At 42.5% G+C, this 22,746-nt stretch overlaps 1 protein-coding gene across 1 annotated transcript in view; it reads left to right on the top strand.

The window, feature by feature from the left end:
• Positions 1-489: 489 nt before the first annotated feature.
• The window catches only part of LOC129509363 (uncharacterized), a 39,483-nt gene continuing 17,226 nt past the window's right edge, over positions 490-22,746 (top strand). Inside the window, exons 1-2 of the mRNA XM_055324834.1 lie at positions 490-919; positions 2,987-3,140. Of these exons, the coding sequence (XP_055180809.1) occupies positions 490-919; positions 2,987-3,140 (584 nt within the window). The remainder of the gene's footprint in view (positions 920-2,986; positions 3,141-22,746) is intronic.

Here is a 22,746-nt window from a genome sequence, read left to right as displayed (position 1 = left end):
GGCTGTCCCCTTCTTGGGGGGGGGGGCTCAGTTTCAGTGAAGGGGCTACCCCCTATAAACATGAGACAAAATTGTTAAACAGTTTAGATAGAACTTTTTTCAAGGTATCATTTCATGCTTCCCTGACTTCTTAGATAGAATGTTCTGAAAAGCAGTGTGTCTAGTTTAGCACAATTGGTTACAGCTAAAGAAATCTCTCCGGGGCAGTTGTAAAGAAGAGAGTGGGCGGCCCCGAACCGGTTCTGTTCGCTCCTATCTCTCTCACCTGTGATAGTTTCTCAGCTGTGTAAGTTGGACACGGCTGATGAGGGCCAAACGTACGTCCACCGCCGTGTGTATAGTCACCCCAGTGTCTGCTAAGCGTAAGTGCGCACGTGGATGCCATGGAGCAGAATCAGATTTGCCGTGTTGAGTGTCCAGTTTCCTGTGGGCGCCCACTGAGGTAGGTTGTTTGGCACTCTCCAGCTATGTGGCTGCCAAATAATGTAGATGATCAAGCTTTCAAAAGTCCATTTTGCTTGTCTCACAGAGTCCTCTCTTGTCCTCTCAGAGTCTGAACTACTTCTCTCCATCCTGGACTTACTTTCTGTATTCTTCTTCCCCTCTTCCTCTCTCTTCCCTCCTCCCTTTCTCATTGCCTCCCCCACTCCTCTTCCCTTTCCTGCTTTTCTCTTGCTTCTCTCTCCCTCCTTCCACTCTTCATACTCCTCTTCCTCCCTCTTTCTTCAGCCATGCCCCACTTGGCCAAGTCTTGCTCCTCTCTCCCCATCAGCAGAAACCTACGTTCGTAGCTTTTCATCTTTGTCTGCAGCTGCCCCACAGACTAAGGCACCGAGTTTCCTCGAGGTGCGTCTAAACCTGCCAACTCGTGAGGACTTCAGATCTGGACATGGAGTGAGGCCTATCTGGGGCAGAACTGGTAAGAATAATCACCTACAAGCCGCCAGTCTACACTCGACAGCTTGCAGAGGAGCTCTCTCAAAGAGAATGCAGCTGATGCCGTACAGAAGCCCGAGGAGGTTGTAGCGTTCCCAAACTGGCATCCCCGACTGTAGGGCAGACGGAAAGACAATCAGAGAAGCTGGGTTTAAACTTAGCAAAGTAAAAACACAATATTGGATCTGGGAAGAGTTGATGATAGCTCAACTAAGAATTACAAAGTGGGTTTGAAACTTCCTGTGGGAGCCCTGGGTTGGCCTGTGTTCCCACTCCGTGGACACTGTGCCAGCAAACACATCTCCTTTTCATTTGTCAGCATTCTGCTTCTAGTTAGAGACTGGGATTCCGGGCAGTGGGAGAGCCGGGCGCTGCTTGCTAGGCAGGTCCTGCACTCCCGGCATCTCTGCACACACGCTTTGGAGGTGCTTCTTGTTGTCCCAGCTACCTGGGCCGGGCTGGCTGTGTTGCAGGAGCAGGTGGTGCCTGAGGACAAGCCCTTGTCTTTCCCCGGTGCTGCCTCCCTATTACTACCACTCCCCCCATATTTTTTTTTTTTTTTTTTGGACTATTTCCTTCCTCTCTTTCCCTGTAAGCTTGCCTGAGCTACCACCCCCCCCCCCTTCACAGATCCAAACAGTTAAGCACTCAGGTCCTGTTCCCCTTTCAGGAGAGAAGTGCTAGGGGGTGGGCGGGCAGATGGGAGGGGGCATGAAGGGGCCTCCTGGGGTGCTGGAAATGTTCTCTATTTTGGTCTGAGTGCTAGCTGTATGAGGGTATGCATGTGTGAACACTCATCGAGCTATACATTTAAGATTGGGCACTTCATTGTATATATCAGAAAGGGACACAGAACATAAAGACTCCTAACTCTGGGAAACGAACTAGGGGTGGTGGAAGGGGAGGAGGGCGGGGGGTGGGGGTGAATGGGTGACGGGCACTGAGGGGAGCACTTGATGGGATGAGCACTGGGTGTTATTCTGTATGTTGGTAAATTGAACACCAATAAAAATTAATTTATAAAAAAAAAAAGTTATATCATTAAAAAGAAGAAGAGAGAATCTAGAATCGGCAGATCTGGGTGTGAATCCATTTAGGGTTGCATGATCTCTGGCTCTTGCCAAGCCTCCGTTTACCCCTATAAACAAGGACATATAAATATCCTAAAGTGTATGGATAGATAGATAGACAGACGGACGGACAGATAGATCCATGAGTGTATGACCTGAAATACAAAGCATTCAGTGTGTAAAACGCTTGGTACAGGGTTAGTGCTCAACAGTAGGTTGCAAATATCATTGTTGTTTGAGAAACTTATTCTGTGAACATGGTAACAGATGCAAATGTTTTGAGTTAACATCTCTCCACATACTGGAGCATCTGGACACCATCTTTCAAGGCCTTAACTCAAAGGTGAGACTAACAGTGGGGATTTTAGACACTGAGGCAGGCCGATAGAAGAAAACTATTGGGCAGGAAGCCTGTGGGTGTTCTTTAAGTTACACCAGCCGGGCAGCCCCAGCCACCTGGCCAGCCCGCACAGGCCTCACCTGTGTCTCACACCCATTATAGCCAAGTGTCTTGAATCCTAGAGGCAAATTCTGATGAATTCGTTTTTGGCAACTAAACTCCATTCATATGCAAAATATAAACTTCTGATCTGTGCGCCCTGACACCAATGCTGAGAAAGGCATGTGACTAGTGGCATTATTTCAGCTCCATCCTGGAAAACCAGAGCCTTCCCGATTCTTTTTCTGCCCTCATTAAAATCTGTTTCACTATGACCAGGAAATGGAGGAGACCCATGGTATTTATTGCTGACCTCTACTTTGCTTGTAACTACTTAGAAATCCATCGAAGTACAGGTTCAGAGCCCTGTGAGGTCCTCAGGGTTAGCTGAGCGAAAACCCTTCCCTTTGCAGATGAAGCAGGAGGAGAGGCAACCTGTACAAAGTTCATTCATCTCCAATGAGGATTTATTCAGCAACTGTGTGCCAGGATTTGTGGTAGACCCTGGATTACATAAGCTGGCATGGAAAATTTCTTCTAGCTCTCTTCCAGAGTTCTCTGCAGCCAGACTGTAACTCAGATCAGTACCGCCTGCTACGCGTTGATGCTTCAGGAGAACAACAATCTAGACTTCATCAAGGGAGAAGGAGGGGTGCTGGCAGCTGGCACTGCACACCACACAGGCTTATACACAGGTAAGAGCCTGTGCCCTGAGTGGGCTGGGGGGATTCCGTGTTCACGGTTGCTTACCTGCCTCCCTCTTGGGATCTCCTCCGATACACAGAGCTTTTAGGGACATCACCTTTGTTCCCTGACTTCCTGAGTTTTAGACTACTCTGGATAGCCCTTCCTTTCTGGATTCAACTACCTGAATGTGCTAGAAAGAGAAATGGAAGACATAAGGGGACCGGCCCTTCTCCAAACTCCCTACGCTCTGGTCCTGAAGCACTGGCTATGGGGCATTAAACCCAGTGCCTTTAAAAGAGTAACCTAAGCTAGAGAAATGGGTCAGGGCCATGGCACCAGTGTGTTGAGGGCTGTGGCAAAGTGTTGAGGACCCACTGTGATGGGGTGAACCATGCCCCTGGCACCCCTGGCAGGCCCCATCTTCCAGCCCTCTTTCCTGGCTTATGGGCTCCTATCGCTGGTCCCCTGGCTACTTCCTGAACATACTAGCTTCTTCATGCCTCTTCTACCTTAATATCTTTGTACTTGTTGCTCACTCTGCCTGGAATTAGCTTTCCCCAGCAACTGCAGAGCTGCTCCCTGGTATCACTCATACCCCAGAGAGGTGTCCTCCAGGCGGCCTATCTAAAATACCTCCACATTCCACTCTGGTTTTACCCATGGCTCTGTTTTATTTTATTTTTATTTTTTTATAGTCCTTCCCAACACCTGATACTCTAGTATATATTTTTGTTGGTGGTGATGTTGTCCATTGTCTGTCAGCTCCAGAGGAGCCTGGACTTTGGTTTGTTTCGCCCCCTGCCATCAGCCCAGTGTCTGGAACACAGCCTGGATCCTGGTGATTATTCATCAAATATTTGCTGAATGAGGAAATGAAAGAAATCATGGGGGGAGATAATTTAGACTCGGGAAAAGCTTCCTGACAGAGATGGCCCTTAAGGCAATGGGATAAAACGTGGCTCAGGTAAGGACAGGGAGTGTGCAAGTGTTTTGGGCAGAAGACACAGCATGTGGGAGGCAGAAGAGGAAGACGGACCCTGGAAAAATTGATAGGGAGTTCAGACTCGAACCTACAACATAAGGAAGCAAAATGGTACAGCCCCTTTGGAGCACAGCTTGGCAGTTCCTTATACAGTTGAATAGGCATTTGCCATACAACCTAGAAATATCACTCCCGGGTATTTACCCAAGTAGATTGAAAACTTACTTTCACATACAAAAAACTGAGTTTCTATGACAAGCTTTATTTTTAATCACAAAAGAGATCTGTTTTCTATTTGGAATCCTGTGGTGGTTCCATGACTGTGTGTGTCTGTCTCAATCAGGCACTCAAGAGAGTGATTTTTACTGCATGGAAATGACTCTTTAATTCAAAGAAGTATGGGAAACCACTGGAGTGTTTTCAGTAGCACTGTCAGATCTGTGTTTCGGAAGGATTACTCTGGCAGGGGGACAGCAGGAATGGACATGGGAACCATCGAGAAGTCAAGAAGTGGACCACATGAGAGATGACCACAGCCTGGACGGTGCTGGCAGAAGCAGGGGTGGAAGAAAGTGAGAATTTGAGACATAGATAGAAGATGAAATCAGCAGGCCTTGGTAATTCATTGGATATGGCGAATGTGAAAGAGGGAGGCACCAAGAATAATGCTAAGAAATTTGGCTCAGGGAGACCTGGGTTGACAGTGGTACCGTCTGCCATAAACACACAGGACTTTGGAGGAGGAGGAGCGGGCTTTGGGAAGCACACAGCATGAGCACATATGAGCTAACAGGGTGTCGTATACATTGAGAGTACACTTACTGTTTTCATTGGTTTAGTTAGTTTGTTCTGTTGTATCTTAGCATGGTGACACAGACCTGAGTGCTTTGTTCTAGGGTCCTCTTTGCAGCCACAACCAAAAATCCACCTGTCTTGTGGGTTACCATTGAGACTTTATATTCTGTAGCATCAAAATACTTTCCTCTTGGTGCTGCCATTTGGCTCTGTAAGATATCACGTCTACTCAATTTATGTGGGTGCAGCTATATGATTAAGATAGCTATTTAAGCTAGAGGGTGGACCATTCCGCATGCTGAATTTTCAAGGAAATATATATATATCAAAAAATTAAAAAAATATCAGTATGCGAGTCCTAGAATAAAGAGCTGTCTCCCTCAGAGAGCCTTTAGCACCTGTGCATGGATGTGGCTTGGGTGGTTTTTGCCTGTATAGAAGGACGGGCTTCCACATTCTCCTCTGCTTTGTCAGCTCCTTCCATTCCCTGGCCTCGATAAAGCTGAAGTGTGTATCTCCGGCCAAACCACCTTCTGCTGTTTTCATGTGTCCTCAATTCCGTGTGGTCTGGCCTGGCAAGGAGAAACTTAAACTGAATGAGTGTGGTTCACGGCCTGGGGATTATAGATTTCTTTCAGAACATCTAAAACTCTGAAACAATGTTATACCATTGATCCCCAAAATATTCTTGTGAACTTAGTTGGAAATTCTTGCCTGTATTTATGACTAGGGAAGCTGGAATAAAGAGACATTCATTCCAGTCAAATCAGTTTAGATTCTAAATGGCAGAGTCTTGGTTCCTTAATCTTCCCCAAAACATCTTACTCTTGCCTTAGAGACATGTTGCAACTCTATGGCCTTTCTAAGTGTCAAATTCAATGAAAGTGCTTCTTAATGGTCGCCTCTGGGTGGGTGGGTTTACAGGATGGTTTTGAGGTTCTTTATGATCATCCATGTTCTGGTTTTCCCATAATAAGCATGTGTTACCTTTATAATTGGGAAGAAAATGAAAGACATTTCATTTAACAACCGTGTGCACAGTAGGAAACCATTTTTAAAGACAAATGTACATATGAGATTACATATCCAAATGTTAATAGTGTCTGGGAATATGGGTGATTTTGCTTTTTTTTTTTCTAGTGCTTTGCATTTTTGTTTTTTATGACTACTCTTCTGTAATCAGAAAAAAAAATACAAACTATTCTTTTAAAAATGCCATGCAGCCTTCTTCTTCCCAGTTAATGCAGTAAGACTGTGAGGGCAAGGAGACTGGGCATTGGTTCTGACCCTGGACGTGCCTACCCTAGTGATGCGAGGCAAGTTGCATCCAGTGCAATGACCCATCTCCATGGCTTTAAAGAGAGGTCATAATATTAGCCCAGTGTACCCCCCTCGCCGACCCTCTCCCCCTTCAGAGTCAGATTCCAGTGATCTAATGCGTATGAGGGCCCTAGGAAGGAAGGTGTGCTACCGCTAGAACTGTCGCTCCATAAATATTATGTTCAATATTATTAAGGGAACATGCTGTAATTTGAAGGCACCTCATTTTTATTTTGAGGGAACAGACTAAATCACAGTTATTAAACCAATCTGCTGTACTTTGGCACTTCTTGTGCTGGCTGATGTCACGTCAGAGTGGAAGTGGAAGTTTGTCCCTGTACGCCCAGACGTCCTGTCACTGTGTAAGGGTCAGGCAGAGGGATCTGGCCAAGAGCCGTGGGGGTGCAGGAGGCCCAGGTGCTGCTGGCTCTGGGACAGGGCTGCCCCGTTGGCCGGACAGAAGCCCAGCTTGAACAAGGATTCTAGGAAAGCTGCAGCAAGCTGCCCCTCTGAGTCTTGTTGGTTGCCCTGCCTGCATCTTCCACAGACAGACCGTCAGACCCTCTGGCCAGCGAAGCCCGGCTCTTGACTGCACAGTGACAGAAAATCTATGGCTGAGTAAGACGGCTCCATCAGGGGATGGAGAACTAAAACATCGTTCTCTTCCAGTTAAAAGTCACGTAATTATCTGTGTTCAGTCATAGAATTTTATGGCCACGATGATTCACACAGATCCTCTCTAAGAAGGAGGAAAAAATGACATGAAAAGAATGGCTTATAGGTCAACCTGTTCAGATGGAAAAGATTCTACATCTACGTTCAGAGAGAAAGAGAGATCTATATTTCTTTGAATGTGAAGTTTCACCAAGCATTTAAAAATATATATTCTCTTGATATGTCTCTCCCTTGGTCTCCCAGGGATGGAAATAGAAATTAGTCTGTGAATTCAACTCAATTCAAGTTTCTTCTAAGAAGCAGCTAAGCACTAGTGGACGAGGGGATGGCTGCTTTCAAAAGCTCATATTCTGATACCCCTTTTGTTAAGGCATCTTTGTTGTTAAATGATTGGTATTTTGGTGGAACTGAGGGTCCTTGAACCACTTTTCTATTTTATACCTGGCTTCTTTTTCCATAGGCCTAAAAGGAAAAAAAAAAAAAAAACATTTCCTCCACTTTTCAAGCAATTTTAGGAATTGTCCTATGATTAGAAAAGACAAACAAAGCTTAAGCTTATAAATATTAAAACTGAGTGTTGGAAAACAGCTTGAGGTAATTTGATTGCTCCAATTTAATTCCTTAATTGATTACTTAATTTAATTACAGTTTTCTCCTAGTGTGTCTAAGCAGGGCTGTATTTCAGCCAGCCTGGAGAGGTAGCCAACTCTCCTATTTTTGTAGCACGGTATGAAATAGCATGGTCCCATTGGCTCAGGCTCCAAAGTTGAGGACAGTGGGTGCTAGACCATCAGCAAAACTTGCTAAGAAGTTGGAATGAGTTCTGCCATCCATAGCGTATCACCCATCCTCACCTACACATAACAAAGGCAATAACAATACTGAAAAGAAGATTAGTGAGAGAGAATTCCTCTGGGCAGTGTATTTCCTCCTATCCTCCTTTTCAAATCAAATGTGTGATAGGAGCTGGAAAAGGATTAAAGATATGGGGTGTTGACCACTCAACCCCAAACTAGTTGCTTGCATTGCTACAGAAACCCAAGATGGCCACAGATTCAGAGAGAACTCCTGGGCAAGTTTGAAACAAGTATTCTCTAGAGTTGGCAGGGCACAGAACCAGTAAAGTCTGGAGGGGAAAGATTGATGGAATTTTCCCCAATGGCAGGGTGAAGAGAAGGGCTGAAGGAACCACAAAAAACACTTCCATCTGTCATGGGCAGGGGTGCATTTCATCTTGTCAGCTGTGGGTCAGGGAGGACACCTCAGATGAAAGCCAGGCTCTGGTTTCCTTGAAAGGACCCCACCAAAAGGGTCAGCTGGGAGATACTTATCTGTTCAGAAATATGTCCCCAGCAAGGAGGTCTCCAAAAGACCAATAAGAGTGATGTGTAAAAGAAAAAGGCACGATTCACCAGGTAGTAGGCATCATGACCATATTGCTACAGGGCTGATCAAGTATAACATTTTGCCCCTTTACCTCTCCTTCCTCTCCCCGAGGAGTTAGTTCTGGAGGAGTTAGAAGCAGCAGAGTAAGTCTGGAGGAGAGGGTGTTTGGGGGTAAATATGGAACCGATCAATATCCACTTCCCTTCCCCAGTGTATTTGAGCTTGGGTCAGGCCTGAATGGGGTAGGAGAGGAGCTTTGAAATACATGAGAGACTGAAGTTTTGTGTTAGAGGAACTGGGCTTTTTCATACCTGAAAAATGAGACATCCTTGATTTCTGAGGAGGGGCCAACCCCTCAATATTTCACTTATCTGAGCAAGGATTCCAGAGAAACGTGTCTTTGCATCCTGTGGTTTTATGAGCAATTTTGGAGACGTGCAGTCTTGGTATTTGACATATAAAAACTTTCCCCTTATTTATATAACATACCCCTCAGCAGACCTTTATCTTTGATAACCTGTTCTAACCTAGCTCTGGTTTTGAAGAGCTCCTCTGTTCTACTCACTCTGCAGAGATTTGGATGGCAAGAGCTATTTAGATGATCTAGTTAGATGATCTAGAATGTAAAATCGAGAGCTCAAAAGGCAGGCCTGTTGAAAGAGGAGATACAGTATTTGTGAAGCATGACTAGGGGGGCTTTCTCTGAAAGGCTGGGTTGGTATTTAAAGTACTCTTAGTATTTGGTAACTTGGAGCACAGTGATTAAGACATCTAACTCTGAGCCTGGTCCTGTCTCCTCCTCCTGACCGTATGATCTTGGGAAAATTGTGTAGCTTCTCCATGACTCAATTTTCTCCTTTTTGAAATGGGGATAGTGATAGGTTCCTTACCTCATAGAGTTGTGAAGATTGAGTTAACAGGTGTGAAGTGCTTAGATTAGTGTTTATGTTAAGGTGGTTTAGACCTACACTGTCCAATACAGTAGTCACTAGCCACAGGTGGCTACTGAACGTGTGAAATGTGGCTGGTCTGAGTCGTGATGTGCTAACATATAAAGTGCACATCAGAATTGGAAGACTTAGTACCAAAATGAAAAAAGAAAAAAAAATGTGAGCTATCTCATTACTAATTTTTCATGTAGATTATCTAATCTGAAAATTTTTGAAATAATTTAAATATTTGGAATATAAATATTCAAATAAATATAATTTAAATAATTAGGATTTATATCATAATTTGAAATATTTTGGACATATTGAATAAAATAAAATGTATTGTTAATTTCAGGGCAGCCTGGGTGGCTCAACGGTTTAGTGCCACCTTCGGCCTAGGGTGTGATCCTGGAGACCCAGGATCCAGTCCCACGTCAGGCTCCCTGCATGGAGCCTGCTTCTCTCTCTGCCTGTGTCTCTGCCTCTCTCTGTCTCTGTGTCTCTCATGAATAAATAAATAAAATCTTGGGATCCCTGGGTGGCTTAGTGGTTTGGCGCCTGCCTTTGGCCCAGGGCGCGATCCTGGAGTCCCGGGATCGAGTCCCACGTCAGGCTCCCGGCATGGAGCCTGCTTCTCCCTCCTCCTGTGTCTGTCTCTCTCTATATATATCTATCATAAATAAATAAATAAATCTTTAAAATAAATAAATAAATAAATAAATAAATAAATAAAATCTTTAAAAATAAAATAAAGTTAATTTCACCTATTTTTAAACCCTTCTTCATGTATCTACTAGAAAATTTAAAAATATGTATGTGGCTTATGTTCTATTTCAATTGGATAGTGCCAGTCCATCCCTAGCTCTGGTTGGTTGTTCTCAACTGTCTTTCACAGGTGGTAATTTTCTTACTCATCCTCTAATGGAGTGTTTATGGGGTAGTGAGCCTGTACCAGAGCCTGGATACATGAAGGTTTAGCATTGCATTGCCTGCTCCTTGAGCCTGGGATGGGGGTCATGTGGAGTAAGGAAGACCCCAGAGTCTGGGTCCTGTCTGCTAGCCTTACGCATATTCTTCTTGGATCCCAGAATGGTAGTTAAAGCCTTAACATGTCAGTAGCAAATAATCAGAATCCAGTACCTCTGTCTTTACTAGATGTCTCTGCTTTCATTGGGTTGGGAGGTTTCATATCCATGAAGCACTCAAGTAGGGTAATTTCCTCCTGACTCAGTTGAATGTTAACTTGAAAATTTAGAATTCAGGGGCACCTGGGTGGCTCAGCAGTTGAGCGTCTGCCTTTGGCTCAGGGTGTGATCCTGGAGACCCGGGATCGAGTCCCACATCAGGCTCCCTGCATGGAGCCTGCTTCTCCATTTGCCTCTGTCTCTCTCTCTGTGTGTGTGTGTGTCTCCCTTGAACAAAAAAATAAAGTCTTAAAAAAAAAAAGGAAAGAAAATTTAGAATCCAGGGAGGTATGCTTGAATGTAGGATGTGCATTTCCTAGTCATTGAGCAAGTCACTTAACCTTTTGAAGCCTCAGTTTCTAGGTCTGTAAGATAGGAATAGTGATACCTCATTGTGTATCTCACAGAATTGCTATAAGGAGCAAATCAGAGAGTGGGCAGGTTTGATGTATGTGGACCAGATTCTGGGATGAGTTCCTGAAATGACCCCCATTTCGGGAGCTGCAGAAACTTTGGCTCTGAGTGACTGAAATATCCCAGAGGGCATCCAATGGCTGGTGAACTATTCTTCTTCCCTTTATTGAATGTCTCAACATAAAGTCTCCAGTAGAATATAGGTCAGAACATCTGTTATGGTGTAATTAACTTAAATAAGTGCCTATCTGACATTTAGGTGAGTATGATAATCACCCCTATGGGTTTGTTTTTATAGCTATGCACACTTTTCATTCTTAAGAGCCCCAAGGAACAAAATGTTATTGGCATCCTCTCCAGAAACAAAGAACAGCTGCATTTGTTTGGGACATTTCCCAGGCTGCTCCTTCCTCCATGTGTGAAGGATGCTGTGGGTCTGTCAACCCCACAGCAAAGAGGGAGCTTGAGTTCTCACCACTCTCCTTCGCCAGACTCATGCAGCTGCTGGGGACTCCATGGGGGGTACTCCACTATGTTTTAAACCCCCATGGGTAAGGAGATCTACCTGCATTCTTCTTTCCTCTAAAGCACACAGTGGTGACATGGAACACCAGTGGAGGAAAGTTCTGGAATGTCCCTGCTTTTACCAGCTCTGATCTCATTCTGACAATTGCCGCCATATATAAAAGGACTAGACTATTAAGGCTGTAAGAGCCTTGAAAGAGTTGAGTGGGTCTCAACTCTGGCTGCCTGTTAGAATTTCCTGAGGAGATTTTTAAAATGCTCAATGCCTAGTCAGCCTGGATCCTGATACTGATTTAGTTGAATTGGAACAGGCTCCTGGCAGTTGGTGCTTTGTGAGCGCTCTCTAGGGTTGAGAACCACTAATCTGAAGTCAGGGCTAGAGCCACGGTCTCATTTCCTCAGGCAGATAGTTGAAGATAACATGGCTTTGGACACAGACATCTTTGAATTTTGAATTCTGCTGCATTTACTCATTAATTGAGGCCTTGAACAAACTATTGAAATTCTCAATTTCCTTGCTTGTAAATGGGAAAAGCAACACTTAAAAAATTTTGGGTGAAATTAAGTGTGAAGACATTTGTCTGTTTTCTGCACTCATTATAAATAAGTGACTTGAGGATAAGGACCATCTAATAATGAAAATAATGCTTAATTGAACAACTATAATGTGTCAGACCTGGCAAGTTCTACATTTGAATTATTTCACTTAAGCCTCCCAAAATGACTGTATGTAGGTTGAAGAACAATTTCATGGGGTGCCTGGCTGACTCAGTCAGTAGAGCATGTGACTCTTGATCTGAGGTAAGTAACTTTGAGCCCCGTGTTGGGCATAGAGATTACTTAAAAATAAAAAAAAAAAAAATTTAAAAAAAGAACAATTTCATGCAATAAAGCAAAAAGACAAAGATAAGTTAATTGTGTATGCCCAGGATCTCACAGGCTACAGCAAAGTCAGAATTTGAACTCATCTTTCTAATGCCAGTTTGTTATCTTAATTGATACACCATAATGTCTCCCTAGCCTGTGCTAAATGTTGTTTCCCTAGCCCCTAGCACAATGCCTGCCATGTGGAAGGTACTCAGTAAATATTCAATAAATGGATAAAAATTAAAATATGTAAATGAATGAAGTACCTAGCTCCTTGGAGACAGTGTTATCACTCTGTTCATCAGTCTTCTCTGCTAACACTAGCAGATAAAAAGGATCTATCTTCAACAGAGGCAATATGCAACAAGAAAAATTATAATGTGCCTTCTATTATTGCCATGACAAAATGAGAAAGTAGACTAGCAACAGATCAATCCTATTCTTTCATATACTATCAGGCAGGATATGATTTTAAGTTGGAGCATGTTGATAGCTCCAGATCAGAAAAGCAAATATCAATTCATGCTAGTTTTGGAGTCCTGTTAATCTTCCAAATTGTTATTTGGACACTAGCTGTCAGCATATTTTATGTATTTCCTACGTGTCTCCTGAACACAGCTGTGCTAAAACTCTGAGGGCTCATTTTAACACACGAGAGCAGCTTGGAAGAGTCGGAAATGCACGATATGTGGAGTCAGCAAGCCTGAGTTCAGGTTTTGGCCATCCACTTACCAGCTGTGAAGCTTTAAGCCCAAGCATCTCAAATGAAATATTCATGCCCTAGAGGTTTGAGACATTATGCTGGAAGGTCTCAGAGATGCAGGATAAACAATGCATTCATTCATTTATTAAGCAAATATTTATTGAATGCCAGGCATTGTGTTTCAAGTGAAATGAACAAGATGGATAAGGTCCCCATTCTTATAAAGTCTTAGATTCTTCAGAGAGACATAAGTTCAAATACAGATGAACACTATTAAAAAGGGAGATAACATGAAGTTACTTTTTAAAGGCCTGATAACAAGTTTATTTTAAAAGGCTTGGTAATGTACTATTATTAGTTGCCTACCTAGAATTCACTTTCCCCTTTCTATTGGCTTGCTGTGTTCAATCAGATGTCTACTGTTGCCACATACCACCCATGGGATGGGCACTGGTTGGCTTAGGCCAAATATATTCACTTCCTATAGGTTTAGGGCTAGCCGTGTAATCTAAACAGTCCAATCAGCATTCATCTTGGGACTCTGGCATGCAATCCTGGTATCAAAGTCATATTTATGGCTTTTCCTCTCAACACCAGAGGATGAAGATGTGAAGACGAACCTCTGGGGCCATTTTGCTGCTATGATGGGAAGAGCTTGAGGATGAAGCCAACATGAAGAGAAGTGAGCAAGTATGTGGACCCCGCTCTGGGGCTTGCCTTATTCTCTGAACTTCAAGGTATAAAGCTAATAGATTCCTTTATTGCCTAGCTGATATGAAGCAACTCTTCTGTTTCTTATACCATAGAATTCATAACTGATATAGAAATTTGGTTCCAGGAGTGGGAATACATTAAAATACAAACCCTAAAATATAGATTTGGCTGAGTAGAAGTGATGAGATAAATGGCAGTGCCCTGTTGGGAGTCAGGACCTATAGGCGTATCAGGGGAAATGGTAGGAACTATCCAGGATCATTGATTACAGAAAGGTCCTACAATAAAGACACAGTATTAAGATAAGTGACCGATCTGAAGGCAGAGAAGAAAGGAAGTGTGATTTTGCTTCAAAAGGCCCTCTCTGAGTATGGACTGCGATCAAGATGACTGGAATCCAGCAGTGTTGCAAAGAACAACTACCCTACTCCAAGTGAAGATTTACACAAGGAAAGACAGGAAGTAAGACTGGGATAAAAGACAAGCCTAACCCCTTAGGCCACTCCCCAATACTTCCTACTAAATGGTCCTCAGCTGACAAACCACATAAGAGCATCTGTGCTGGAGCCTGAGGTCAGGAGGCAATTAGTTCCTCTCCAAGTTATTGTCAGAAGCTGTCCAGAAACAGAAGCCCACACAAAAATAGCAGCCATTACACTGAAGCTTTAGGGGACGGTCATATGACAGGGACCTGTTGTTAGACAATCTAAAGTCCAAGACCCAAGTACAATGACCAGAGACAGGCTGTCTAAAGTTCTTCACCTATGGAAGTGATGAGTGAAATATCTTGATGGTAAATAAGTTTATGAAGGAGCTATTTGCCAAAGAAACCCCAGCCCTGGACCACCACAGTCCATGACTGCTCAACTCCTATGGCAATCTCACACTCTGAAGTCACACACACAGGAGGGGATTATGCAGCTCCTGGGAAGGGATACTTCTCTAGATATGTCAATGAACAAAAAACCTTCAAGAGAAGAAAACCAGAGCCTGCCAAATTGATTAAGCAACTCCTCCACCGTCAGAGCATTATCAAAACAGGAGGCTGAGAAGCAAAAAGCATATCCTTGGTACCAGCATTTCCAAGCCAGAGTCCTGATTAGACTATTTAAGTCATGTTCACCTCCAAAGTCACATGGAGAGTTCTGTTTTACATGTATTATTGTCCAGAATATGTCTGTGTTCGTCTGTGTGTGTGTGTGCATGAGTGTACATGTGTTTACCCAATTCTCTTTTATACTTGAGATTTCTTTCATTGTAGTCATCCGTAGTCTTTCTCTACTATTATGTATTGGATGTGTTGGTGACTGATACATTTGTCTTTGCCCTGATTTAACCAACCATGAAGAGCTACATCCAGATGGGAAGAAGAAGGTTTCCTATCCCCTAGAAGTCCTGGACATGGAACTAGATGCAGTATTGAATGATACTTGGGTTGTGTATTTGGGGGGACATAATGATTGTATTTTAGGTAGATATGGTTGGACATTTTTAAAAATGCTTGTATGGGAAGAGGGATGTATATAGGAGTTAGGTAGTCTATATTGTCTCAAACATCAGGCTGGCTATACCATTTATATGACTTTTTTTTTTTTTTTTTTTTTTTTTTTAGTGGTAGTAGTAGTTTAAACATTACTACCAAAATTTTGAAACTTTGTATAACAAATTAAGCAAAATATATTTTCATAGATAACTTGACTTCAGACTCTTTTCAAATAATCATGCTTGCTGATTCATTGGATCTGAGTTAATGTTCGCCTGACTTTTATTACATCATGAAAATAAATGCTATTTCATTTTTGACTCAGATATAGCCATTAGTCACCAAATTCCTAACATTGTTCTTTGAGTTTAATGGCAGTTTAGATCAATCACCAAACATATGAAAATGCAGAGACATTCCGCTTTTATTACTCATTTCTCAGAAACCTGATGGGTTCTTTGTTTAAAGATTGTATCATCTCTTCCAGAGTCATCTATCCCATAATCTGATCACCTGGGACACTTAAAATACTGATGCCTAGATGCTACCCCCAGAGATTCAGATTGAATTCTTATGCAGCAGGACCTAGATTAGGCTTTCTTCCTTTTTCCTTTCTTTATGAGCAAATAGCAGACCAACCCAAACTGAGGGCCATTGTACAAAATAACTGACCAACACTCTTTAAAAATGTCAAAATCGTGAAAGACAAAGGAAAACTATTCCAGATTAAAGGAAACTAAGGAGACGTAATAACCAAATGCAAAGTGTGATCCTCCCTTAGGTCTTGAACCAGAAAAAAGACATTAGGGGAACAATTGGTGATCTTTGAATAAGGTCTGTAGATTAGTAACAGTGTTGTAGCAGAGTAAACTTCCAGATTTTGATCTTTGTACAGAGGTTGTGTTGGATGTTAACATCTGGAGAACCTAGGCAAAGATTACACAAGAGGTCTTTGTACTATATTTGTAACATGCCTGCCAGTGAAATCGCTTCAAAATGAAAAGCTCAGTACTTTTTAAACTACACTTTAAAATATGAAAAAAAAAAAATCCTCAGACTCTAAAATGTTAAAATGTTTCCATGCCTCCCCTTCTTTAAAATCTTTCCTGACCCCTTAACTATCATAATTCCATACTTACCTTTATGTCTATATCCTAATGGTTTCTGTTATGAGTCAGAGGTCCATAAACTGGCGGTGTGTGGGCTAAAGTGAGCTTCAATCCTTTTAGGTTTGGTTGGCACAAAAGTCTTCCTATCCTTGAAAATTTGATTTGTCACAGCTCCCAACTACTCTATATTGTCTCAGACATCAGGCTGGCTATACCATTTATATGACTTTTTTTTTTTTTTTTTAGTAGCAGTAGTTTAAACATTACTACCAAAATTTTGAAACTTTGTATAACAAATTAAGCAAAATATATTTTCATAGATAACTTCAGGCTCTTTTCAAATAATGATGCTTGCTGTTTCATTGGATCTGAGTTAATGTTCGCCTGACTTTTATTTCATCATGAAAATAAATGCTATTTCATTTTTGACTCAGATATAGCCATTAATCACCAAATTCCTAACATTGTTCTTTGAGTTTAATGGCAGTTTAGATCAATCACCAAACATATGAAAATGCAGAGACATTCTGCTTTTATTACTCATTTCTCAGAAACCTGATGGGCTCTTGGTTTAGAGGTTATATCATCTCTTCCAGAGTCATCTATCCCATAATCTGATCACCTGAGACGCTTTTAAAATACTGATGCCTAGATGCTACTCCCAGAGATTCAGATTGAATTCTTATGCAGCCTGACCTAGATTAAGGCTTTCTTTTTTCCTTCTTCTTTCTTTCTTTCTTTTTATTTTCTTTTTTCTTTTCTTTTTTTTTTTTTAGGTTTCCCAGATGATTCTAAACATGCACCTAGTTTTGAGAACCACTGATTTGCCTTGTTTATGTTTGAGGTGATTGAGCACCTATTGTCTTAGGAAAAGGGTGTAAGAGAATTTTGGTTAACTTGACAAAGTTTATTTGTCAATACCCCTTGATATGTAGGGCAGCTCACTGAAAAGAAAGTGTATGTTAAAATTTCCTGGGGAGATTGTTAAGTGTGCAGATTCCAGGGTCACACCCTGGTGGATTCTGATTCAGTGTTTCCTGCACACCGTGCTAATTACCTATGAGCTCCTCTGTAGAAAGAAGACCTATTGCTCTCTGTGTTCAAAGCGTTATTTCTGAATTACTTGTCCTGACCCATTCATTCCTCCCACTACTTAGCTTCTTCTTAATCCCACAAACTTCCAAATGTGTTGCTCATGCTCTAATTTTCATCATCACCTTTCTCATTAGGCTTAACTTCTGGCATTTTCTTCTTGGCTCCTCATTGACCAAAGTATGATCTCCCCCTGTGAATTTGCATTAGTTTGTCTTGGGAAACTGCCCACACATGTGCGCCTCTTCTTCCCAGATATTTCTCTGCTTCAAAGGTCCTCTCCCAACTTCCATATGTTGGATTTACCCCTAGTTATACTCTCTTCTCTATTTGGATTTACCCCATTGTACTCACTGGGTAAAAAGCCACCTTAAAACTCGATGGCTTAACACAACAAACATGGTTGTATGGGATAGCTGGCTGTTTGGACCAGCTGCACTGGAGTGGGTCTAACTCTTATCTTTGAGACCTCACCTCGGATGGCTGGGACAGCTTGGGGCCTCTTTCCACCCGACCTCTCATTCTCCATTAGTTCTCTGGACTTCTTCATATGGTGGTGGAAGGGCTCCATGGAAAAAGCAAGAAAGGGCAAGCCCAAATAAACAACTGTTTCTTTAAGCCTCTGCTTGCATTTCATTTGCTGATGTCCCATTGACCAAAGTCAGTCACATGGCCAAGCCCAAAGTCAGTGTGGGAAGTGGCTACCTGAAGGCATGAATTACTGGTGCCCTCTACTACAAAAATAGACCATAGCCTTCCCCCTAATTCCAATTATTCATGTTCCTGTCATATGCAATATTCCTTCCCTCCGAGCATCCATACGGATCTCATTCACCTGTAGCACTGGCTCAAAGTCCTGGGTCCTGAGATTTCTTTTTTTTTAAGATTTTACTTATGTATTCTTGAGAGACACACAGTGAGAGGCAGAGGGAGAGGGAGAAGCAGGCTCCCTGCGCGGAGCCTGATACAGGATTTGATCCCAGGACTCCGGAATCACGCCCTGAGCCAAAGGCAGATACTCAAACACTGAGCCACCCAGGTGCCTCTGGTCTGAGATTTCTATCAAGTCCAAATGAGGACAAGTTGCTTGGCAGTGGCTCCTTTGAGTTCAGAACACTGTAATTGGAAGAGACAAATTATATGGTCTGCAAACACACTCAACAAACATTGAAAGATCGGGCCAGGACAATCACAGTAAATATTTCCATTCAAAAAGGGAATTAAGAGAAGATACATAGCAGGCACTGATTCATAAGAATTTTGGAACGCTGCCAGGCATGTGTTGCCAGGTCTTCCTATTCTGAGAGCAGGACCCAGTTCTGTCCCTGGGAGTAGCTTCCCAATCCATTGTTCCCTATCACTCTTGGCGCCTGTGGCCTGGCTCTTGGCTTTACCTTCCTTTTTTGCTTGAGAAATAGCCCGTGTTGGCTTCTGAGTAGCTTTCTGAGGTTGCTTTTGCTTCTTACCCCAAAAAAAAAAAAAAAAAAAAAAAAAAGCTGGGAGCCCAAAGGCCACTTCGCAGTTTGTGAAACCACAGCCCCTTTTTACTCTAAGCCAGCTATCTATTTTTTGTTGTTGTTGTAGTTTGTTTGCTTTTAATTAAGAGTCTATTTTTTTTACAGAATAGTTTTGGGTTCACAGCAAAATTGAAGGGAAAGTGCAGAAATTTTTCATCAGCCCTCTCTCCTACACATGCATATCCCCTCCATTATCAGCATCTTCCACCAAGTAGTACATTCATTACTATCGATGCACTTGCACGTCAGGATCACTCAAAATCCATAGTTTACGGCTCACTCCTGATGTTGTACATTCTCTGGTTTTGGACAAATGTATAACAGTACATACAATCATTATAGCATCATGCAGAGTATTTTCAGCTCTCTAAAAAACCTCTCTGTTCTGCTTATTCATCCCCACCAAACCTTGGCAACCACTCATATGTTTATCGTCTTCTTAGATTTTCCCAAGTGTAGCTGTGTTGTGATTTATTATTTTTTTTTCAGTACAACTCTCTTTAAAATGTCATAGGTGTTCTATAATTGTCACTTCAGTTCACTACATGCTCCAAAACCACATTCATAAATTCTTTTTGAGACTGGCGTCTCTCTTCTTTGGGCATGTCTGACTGCTATGAAGCAATGCCATCAAGATTCTTAGAAGCTCTTTTGTCAACCTGATGTTCTACTGGAAACCACCTTGTAAAACTCAAAACCCAAAATTCAAGACTAAGCGGGGGGGGGGTGGGGGGAAGAATGGGAACGGATTGTTTCTGCAAGGGTTGCCACATAGAAAGGGACCAGGAATTTGCGATGAAAAGACCTAGGACACGAGGTTCTCACCAGACACGAGGTAGATGAGTCGAACCTGATAAAAAGCACCTGACTGGGCAAACAGCCACAGTTTGACAGCTACTGTCCCAATGTATATTCAGTTTCCCGAAGTACTTTTTTACTTAAGATCTTTTATAAGTATGTGTTTGCAAGTTATTTCATGGTATTCGTCATATGTGATTTTTTAAAAAGATTTTTATTTATTTATTCATGAGAGACACACACAGAGAGAGAGAGAGAGAGAGGCAGAGGCACAGGCAGAGGGAGAAGCAGGCTCCATGCAGGGAGCCCGATGTGGGACTTGATCCCAGGTCTCCAGGATCACGCCCTGGACTGAAGGTGGCGCTAAACCACAGACCACTGAGCCACCTGGGCTGCTGGATGGTTCTCCTTCAAATGAATGGGTCATCATATACCATTGCCTTAGAGCACCTCATTTAGGCAATTTTGGTTTTCTTCTGTTAAAATAACTCTACTGTCATCATTTTTATACATTTTTTCTTTTAAATTCATTGATTATGATGCATTTTCCAACCTTTGAAGAACTGAATCACTGGTAATAGTATAGAAACATACTCGAGGGGACGCCTGGGTGACTCAGTGGTTGAGTGTCTGCCTTTGGCCCAGGGTGTGATCCTGGAGTCCCGGGGAGTCCATGCAGGGAGGCTGCTTCTCTCTCTGCCTATGTCTCTGCCTCTCTCTATGTGTCTCTCATGAATAAATAAATAAAATCTTAAAAAAAAAAAGACACATACTCGAGGCAAGTGAACTAAGAGGCCCATGTTTTCTAGAAGAATTGTACCAATTTATTATAGTCATCAGCCGACCTGTTGCCCTGAGGACTTATTATCATTGAGTTTTGTTGTTTTTCTTTCCTTTTCAGAATTTAGCCAACAAAATGGCATCTCATGGTTTTAATTTCCATTTCTTTAACTTCTAAGTAGACAAGGATTTTTCCTTTTGTTAAATTACTCAAATTAATTTTTCTTGTGTGACCTCTGTTCCAATTGTAGAGTGCAAAATTAACGTTAGGCTTGGCTACAAATGACAAAAAAAAAAAAAAAAAAAAAAAAAAAAAACCTCAAACAATAGAAAATTTAACAGTGGCTTTTTTTCTTTCTCACAGAAAAGAAGTCTGGGGCAGTCAGTCCAGTGCTGCCCCTGGCACTCCAAGCTCTCAGATCCTTTATTGCTCAGATCTTCAGATTGAGCTCCTCCTCATGATTTGCATTCCCTTTGGCAGTAAAGAGATGGGTGTGGGGATGGGATAAATCAATTCCCTTAAAGGATGTTTTCTAGAAGGTGCAACCACTTGTATTTATATCCCATTGGTCAGCAATTAGTTTCATTTCCAAGGGAAAAATAAAAAGAGAAGAGCTATCTCATTGGCCAGCAGCCTCTGCCACACACAGCAAATCTCCATCTCCCATCAAGGCTGAGAAAGTAGCAGCTCTGGGAGGAGAAGGTGGCGCAGTTTGGCAGGGGAGTAAATGTGGGAAGAATGCCAGGGCTTAGGCTGGCACAGAGATGGGCGTGCAGTGGTGGGAAAATGCTACCCGTGGGAAGTTGGCTTCCCTCTCATCCTGGACCCTTCCCAGGCTTAACTCTTAGCTTCCTCTAATAGACTTTCCATCTCCTTCCCAAATTCTCATAGGTTTTTAGGGCCCTGCTCACCTCTTAACTCCTTCAGCAGCTTTCCCTTACCAACCCAAGTATTCATGACTCATTTGAACCTAGACACCGATGGGTTCTGTTGGGTTATCATTTCTTTTTGTGTCGTTGGCCCAATGAGATTACAAATTTATGAAAAGCAGGCGTAGTACCTTACATTTTTTCGATGGCCAGGACGCCCTATCTCTCTCCCCTTCCACATTCTCTTTTTTTAGGAATCTCTGCCCCTACTCCCAAATATCCAATTTTGAGGGGAATCATGATTTATAAATTCAGTGAACACAATTTGCTCAAGAAGGTATCAAGTGTTTATTTTGCAGAATCGGCTTTCATGTTCTTCCAGTTGGTAAATAAACTATATGGCACTAGGATAAGACTATTTGGAACTTAATAACATGATGTTTTGTTCTGTTGTTTTGTTTTGATTCCACAGATCTGTTTTATAGATAGCGCAGAACCATCAGAGGATATATTCCTGAAAATTGCTATCAGTGGCTTGAAACTGTGTATCAGGGATACATTAAGTGTATGACAAATTGGTGGATGGTGCTTGGTAATCAAGATATAACTATCCATTTCATAAAACGGGGATATTTGCCAATTTGTTCACAACTCTGTAATATGTATCAAGTGTCTGCTACCGACAAGGTACAATGTCAGGTAATGTGGGGTCAGATCTATGGGAGACTCCAGATGAACCAGACCAGAATTCTGCTCTCAAGAAGATTTTCACCTTGTAGGTGAAAAACACACACATTAGTCTAACCTTTCATTATCCCTTTACCTGTTGGCAGGTGGAAGAAACCCCATTAGCAGAAAGAAAGCATTGCTATGGGTTGATCAAGCACAAACAGGCAGCATAAGAGTGGTTCAAATCAGCCCTTGACTCTGCCCTGGGGATACCTTTCCGTCTGTGATGAGTCACCTCAGATGGGGCTCAGGAATAGTCCTGCCCTCTCTCTGGACTCCTCTTCTAGGGTCTTCTTTGCTTTTGCCTTCTCTACCCTCCTCCTGGGCCTTTCTACTTTCGTTCCTGGCTTGTGCTGAGGAATAGACATGAAAAAGCAGCTTTTCTGGTCTAGCTTCAGAGTAGTGCATCATCTATTCATTTAATAGTCATTTGACCAAATATTTTCTTAAAAATCTCCAACTCGGGGATCCCTGGGTGGCACAGCGGTTTAGCGCCTGCCTTTGGCCCAGGGCGCGATCCTGGAGACCCAGGATCGAATCCCACGTCGGGCTCCTGGTGCATGGAGCCTGCTTCTCCCTCTGCCTATGTCTCTGCCTCTCTCTTTCTCTCTGTGTGACTATCATAAATAAAAGAAAAAAAAAGTCTGTTAAAAAAAAAAATCTCCAACTCCCTCTTGCCAATATGGACTAATAGCATTATCCCAGTGTGTGATGCTAATAGAGATTCTCCTTCTGTTTC

This window comes from Nyctereutes procyonoides, unplaced genomic scaffold, assembly GCF_905146905.1.
Source record: "Nyctereutes procyonoides isolate TBG_1078 unplaced genomic scaffold, NYPRO_anot_genome, whole genome shotgun sequence".
In the NCBI taxonomy this organism is placed as follows: domain Eukaryota; kingdom Metazoa; phylum Chordata; class Mammalia; order Carnivora; family Canidae; genus Nyctereutes; species Nyctereutes procyonoides.
Note: the sequence above shows the minus strand (reverse complement) of the source record. Positions and strands in the feature narration are given on the sequence as shown.